This window comes from Triticum aestivum, chromosome 1A (assembly GCF_018294505.1).
Source record: "Triticum aestivum cultivar Chinese Spring chromosome 1A, IWGSC CS RefSeq v2.1, whole genome shotgun sequence".
Taxonomy (NCBI): domain Eukaryota; kingdom Viridiplantae; phylum Streptophyta; class Magnoliopsida; order Poales; family Poaceae; genus Triticum; species Triticum aestivum.
In genome coordinates, this window is record NC_057794.1 from 151,025,318 (window position 1) to 151,031,305 (window position 5,988).

The following is a 5,988-nucleotide window of genomic DNA, read 5'->3' on the forward strand; positions in this document are numbered from 1 at the left end:
TTGATTTTGGTCCGCGTACGGAGACGTACCGGGTGGAGGATTCGGATCGGTGCGTTGGATTCGCTCTCAGCGGACCGAAATCCTTTCCCGCCGCACATGGCACTCGGACTCCCAACAACAGACACATTCCCTGAAAAAAAAAATACTGCTACGTTCCCTGAAAATAAAAAACCCAACAGACACGTGGGTCCCACGCCAGCCTCCTCCCGATCCGAGGTGTGATACCACCGATCGACGGAAAGCCGGCCTTGCTGTACGTCACCACCGGGGAAGGCCTTCTCCTCTCGTCTCGACGTCTCCTCTCCTCCTCCAAATCGAGAGGCCATAGAGAGAGAGGGTCAGAGAGAGAAACCTAGCCCCTTGAATGGAGGACTCGAACGGCGCCGAGATCAAGGCCCCGCCGCCAGTCCAGCGACGCCCGCCGCGCCCGCGTGGAGGCGGCTTCACCCCCGAGGGCTTCGTGGCCGCGCTTCGCCGCCGGCTGAGCTCCGGTGCCGCGGTGGCCGCGCGTGCCAGCTTCGCGGCGGACTCTGGGGACGAGTCCGGCCCCCCCGAGCCCTCCTCGTCGCACAGCCGCCGCGACTCAAGCGGGGACACCTCGTCCGCCGGCGGCCCCGGGGACTTCACCGCGTTCAGCTTCCGCGCGGCTGCCCCAGTCCACCGGAAGGCGAAGGAGAGTCCCCTGAGCTCCGACGCCATCTTCAAGCAGGTGGGCTCCTCCCGCTCTGGCCCCCATTTCGTTAACAGACCTAACGAAACTTCGTTTAAATGCTTAGCTCTGTCGGTTGCTCAATTGTTTATTTGGGTCTGAATTTCATTATGACTGTTATGTAACGATAATTCAGGCGTTTCCTTGTCATAAAAAGTTGCTGCTCTTTTGGGTCGAAATCTGAAAGAAGATATGTTTTTGATGCGTGCGAGAAGCACAAATCTAGTACAGTGCAGTAGTATGATTTTATTTTTTTGCGGGGGTGCACTATGATTGGAAGGTTGGTCGCGGAATCACGTGATTTATGTGGTCAGATAGATGGTCACTGGTAGTTGTGGGTTTAATTCACGTGCTTTCTTTTTCAGTGTGATATGTGACCATAGTTGATAAGCACGATACGTTAGTGCTTTATTAGGTAACTCAGGTCGCACGCTGAAATGCAACGGACATAGCTATCCTTTTTGCTAATGATTTGTCCTTGGCCTTTTTTTTTCTATTGCTTGTGCTTTTCCGTCAGAGCTGTTTTATGGATGGCATATCTTCCAGCTGCCAGAGTCATTGTTCTCTGATACTTTTTCTTGTCATTTATAACAGAGTCATGCAGGCCTTTTCAATCTGTGCATTGTTGTTCTCGTTGCAGTGAACGGCAGGCTGATTATTGAGAACTTAATGAAGGTTTTTATCTGCCTTTTCTCATCTAGTAAATATAAACCATCCCCTCACTTCATCATAGACATACCGTATTTGTTTATCAGTCTTTTACTCCTGATGCTGTTTGCAGTATGGCTTATTAATACGAGCTGGCTTTTGGTTCAACTCTACATCATTGCGGGACTGGCCACTTCTAATGTGCTGGTAATATTCAGTTCTGCTATAGTGTATGCCGTTGTGTTTGCTTAATGCCTTCAATGAACTGATCGTGTTTACGATTTTCCTGGTCCAGCCTTAGTCTACCAGCCTTCCCCCTTGGTGCATTTTCAGTTGAGCAGTTGGCGTTCCGTAATGTTATTACTGATGCTGTAAGCCGGGACTCTCTTAACTATATATCGTGCATCTTACTTTACTGATATACTGTATTCTAATGAACATCTTGAGTTGCCCATGTTTTGTGTAGATCTTGGGTTCTCTTGTTATATCTATCATTTCTTCATATTTTTGTACTCTTGCACGAACTAACACCGATGTTTTACTCATTCTTTGCAGGTTGCTACCTGTCTTCATATCATTCTTACAACAGCTGAAATTGTATATCCTGTGCTTGTCATTCTTATGTAAGAACATTCATCTTTTCGAATTTATGTGAAATAAGAGAGCTTCAGTTACATGCCAAGAATGTCACATAGAGGCATAACAAAGTGCATGCACACATATACCATATATCACATCTGAATGCTGTTTCTAGCTTCAACATAGAATTGCATTTCATTCTTAACTCCCAAAGTTAAAGCTTTTGCAATAATAGGATATCATTGCTCTGCATTTCCCTGATACCACATGCTGCCACTTGGTTCAGGTGTGATTCTGCGGTTGTGTCTGGTTTTTTGTTGATGTTTATTGCATGCATTGTTTGGCTGAAGCTCGTATCTTTTGCCCATACAAACCATGACATAAGGCAATTAACCATTAGTGGTAAGAAGGTATGTTTCCATAATTTTCATTCCTTTTGTTTTATGGGCTTTCATACTCAGTTTGATTGGGGTGGATTGGGCCACAGCCAACAAATAGCAGGTCCTGACACTTCCCCTTGTTTCACTTTCTTATGAATATATCTGAAATGTTTTCCAGCACGATCATAAACATATACCTTATGGTACTTACTCCCTTGGGATTCTTGTATTTGCACTTCAACAGAGATGCATGTCGAAAGTATTGGATTACCAAGGTTAATTTTTTTTATAGGATTACCCCTCTTTACTAGCCCACTTATTTCTCTTGGATGATTTGTTATTTTAGTAGTACTTATAAATGCCCAAACCAAGGGCAGAGTCTGGACTGGGATGGTGGTGGTGTGTGTTGGGGATATAGAGGGGAAAAAGTTAGCTGTCTCAGAACAAATCACATGGCCCGCTTCTCTAATGCTGGTACTACAGCTTGAAAATTCTTAGGTGATACGTTCTACCCAATTTCTTAAATAAATTGCTATTTTAATGGATGAACTGTTCAGTTCCTAAAATTTCCATGAAACGCTGCTTCTGTTCCTCGGTCTTATTGTTTGCTCTTCTGTGCAGCTTTTTGTTTTGATACTATTGCTATCTTATTAAGCTTTGTTTTGCTCCACAATAACATTCCATCTATTAGGTTGATAATGCACCCAGCACAGATGACATGGATAGTTTACAAGCTCCAACTTTAGGGAGCCTAGTATACTTCATGATGGCTCCAACACTGTGCTATCAGGTATGTTTCTGATCATCCTGCATAGAGAGGCAGTTGTAAACGCATCGTGCTAATCCTGACTTCTAGAAGGTAGTTATTCTGATTGGATGATTTAATGATTCCACAGCCATATTTCCATCATATTTGGCAGAGGAACCACGGCACATGTATCTTATACTTTTACGGCCTAATATATCATTTTGTTTCTTTGATTTTAACAAAATTAAGTCATTTCTCCGACTTATTTCAACAAGGTAGAAAATGTTTCCCTACAAAGATTATGATGCAAATCTGAAGTTTACGCGCTTGTTAGCAAGGCACTCAGAAGATAGATTGCAGTCCTCTGAGCCTCTTTTCGGCTAGCTTTGATTCCATTTCGTGTATTTACATATATTTATATAATACTCACCAACAACTCAATGTCTTGGGGGAACCGTCATATACTCCCTCCGAGTCCGATCCAAAATAAGCGTTGCAGTTTTGAACCAGGGTTAGTTCAAAACTGCGACCCTTATTATGGATCGGAGGTAGTACAACGCTAACCTAGAGGTCTCGAGTTAATTGTACTTGAGTCTGTATGCAGTTTCGTTGGTCAGTAGTGACTGCCAGTTGACAATACCGCATGCTCTTATTGTTGGAGCATTTATCTTATCAGCGTCATTTATTGTTTAAATTACAATTTTCATTTCCATCTAGCTGCGAAAGGGATTGTAGGAGGTTATTTGCTGTTCAAATGAACTAATTATTGGTATTAATTATGCAGCCAAGTTATCCTCGAACTGAAAATGTTAGAAAAGGGTGGCTGATTCGTCAAATTATTCTGTACTTGATATTTACAGGTATTCAAGGTTTCATTATTGAGCAGGTAAGCCATTTCATCTTTCTATGTCTTACAAAATACTGAACATGGTTCTTAATCATCTATTGACTTTTTTGAAATTGCAGTACATAAATCCAATCGTCGTGAACTCTCAACATCCATTGAAAGGCGGACTTCTGAATGCTATAGAGACTGTTCTGAGGCTCTCATTACCAAATGTTTACTTATGGCTTTGCATGTTCTATTGCTTTTTCCATCTCTGGTAAATGCCTATTCATCAATCAAGAGAATAGTTAATTTCAGTACATCACGGGATGAAAGTCTATTTGTTTTTGAATTTGTTCTCTGGATTATCCGTCACATAGAAATTCTCTTAAACACTCTCGGAATAATGCAGATTTACAGTTTGAACTCATATTGTTACACAGGTTAAATATACTTGCTGAGATTCTTCGTTTTGGTGACCGTGAATTCTACAAAGACTGGTGGAATGCAAAAACAATTGATGAGGTGAAATACAAAAGTTCTTGAAGTTAGTACTGATTTTCTTCTCACTTAAACATACCTAATTTTGTGTATGATATTTGCTTCTGCTGCATGTGCTTCTGTACTCGGGTGGTGTTAGTATTGGCGAAAATGGAACATGGTATGCTAGTCTTTTCTCAACCATGCTACTTTTTGCAAGCTGCTTGTAATAAAAAACAATATCTGTACATAAGCTTGCATCTTTCCGATGGAGTTATAATCTTTTTCCTATTCAAAGGTCAAAGAAATGTCAAGCTCAAAATGGAGTTTTTTTTATAAGAATGAATTTGATATTTTTTTTCTGCTATATTGCTTGCTGTTGGTCTGTTAATTTCTTTGTTCATTTTCCACTTTCATGGTTTTAATATGGATGATGTCTATGTTCACAGCCCGTGCATAAATGGATTGTTCGTCATATATATTTTCCTTGCATGCGAAGTGGTATATCGAAGGTAAATTGCAATATGTTAAACTGCTATGCTGGGCATGCGTTGTACATAGTTTATGTTTGGTCATTTGTGCTGTTTTTCTTGCAGGAAGTTGCTGTTTTTGTATCATTTTTTGTATCTGCCGTGCTCCATGAGGTAAACTTGCTCCCTTTGCCTTCCCTCACATAACCACACTAATTATCTAGCACTCTTTAACCACTTTTGGCACTTGTTGGGTCACTTGGGTGGCTTACTTTGTTCTCTGTTTGATGTTCAATAAAAGTAGCATCTCGTCCTGTTGTGGGTAAATCATGATACCTTTTGATTATTGTACACCAGCTTGTTGTTGCTGTCCCCTGCCGAATTCTCAAGTTCTGGGCATTCTTAGGGATCATGCTGCAGGTATGCCAAAACTTATTGCTGCATCATAGAATATTGTGCAAGATATGTTGTTAATTTCTAACTTAAATTGTGGTCACTTTTGAGAGTCATCCTATATGTTGTCTCTTGTCTTCTACTCTAGTAGTATGTTGTAAGATACTACCTCTGTTTATAAATATAAGATGTTTTGGCAGTTCAATTTAAACTGCCAAAACGACTTATATTTAGGAACAGAGGTTGTACTTGATAGTAAGTAGGTCCGTCCTGGTGTATCATCTAAGACAGCGAACTTTGCTTACATCATCTCCTTTTCTCCCTTGTTACCAGATCCCCCTTATCACATTGACATCATGCCTCAAAAACAAATTCAGGGATACAATGGTTAGCCATCCTTTCCTTGTTTCCTACTAAAGGGTTCTACTTTCATGTAAACTAGTTCTAATTTATAGTCACCTTCAACAGGCCGGCAACATGATATTTTGGTTCTTTTTCTGCATCTACGGCCAGCCTATGTGCGTTCTCCTGTACTACCATGATGTGATGAACAGGATTGGGAAGACAGAATAGAGCCACATATTCTTTCTTATTCCACTTTGGACCAACGGATTCAGAGAAGCAATAATATGTACAACATGAAACCGCATAATTTCTTACACTGCAACAATCTTTCTTGGAAAATCTAGCAGCTAACTAGTCGTGGGCATTATTGTACATGTACATAAGCTTATGTTTTTCACATTCTACTTGTA

General features: G+C 41.1%; 1 protein-coding gene across 2 annotated transcripts; it reads left to right on the top strand.

Moving 5' to 3' along the window:
• The first annotated feature begins 217 nt into the window (after positions 1 to 217).
• LOC123041784 (diacylglycerol O-acyltransferase 1-1) lies at positions 218 to 5,988 on the top strand. 2 transcript variants are annotated; one of them, XM_044464356.1, is made up of 16 exons: positions 224 to 709; positions 1,304 to 1,384; positions 1,491 to 1,564; positions 1,653 to 1,728; positions 1,913 to 1,980; positions 2,223 to 2,346; positions 3,008 to 3,106; positions 3,849 to 3,950; positions 4,031 to 4,167; positions 4,334 to 4,415; positions 4,531 to 4,551; positions 4,820 to 4,882; positions 4,967 to 5,014; positions 5,198 to 5,260; positions 5,567 to 5,620; positions 5,702 to 5,988. In XM_044464356.1, the coding sequence occupies exons 1-16, from the start codon at positions 365 to 367 to the stop codon at positions 5,804 to 5,806; spliced, it is 1,542 nt and encodes a 513-aa protein (XP_044320291.1). In that variant the 5' UTR covers positions 224 to 364; the 3' UTR covers positions 5,807 to 5,988. The 2 variants fall into 2 exon arrangements, with proteins under 2 accessions (XP_044320282.1, XP_044320291.1); XM_044464347.1 differs by having other exon boundaries at positions 218 to 709; positions 4,820 to 5,014.

Excerpts from the sequence above, each read along its gene's own strand:
- LOC123041784 (XM_044464347.1), top strand. The coding sequence starts at position 365 with ATGGAGGACTCGAACGGCGCCGAGATCAAGGCCCCGCCGCCAGTCCAG. Across the intron at positions 4,168-4,333 it reads TATTGCTTTTTCCATCTCTG|GTTAAATATACTTGCTGAGA; the intron begins GTAAATGCCTAT and ends ATTGTTACACAG. Across the intron at positions 4,416-4,530 it reads ATGCAAAAACAATTGATGAG|TATTGGCGAAAATGGAACAT; the intron begins GTGAAATACAAA and ends GGGTGGTGTTAG.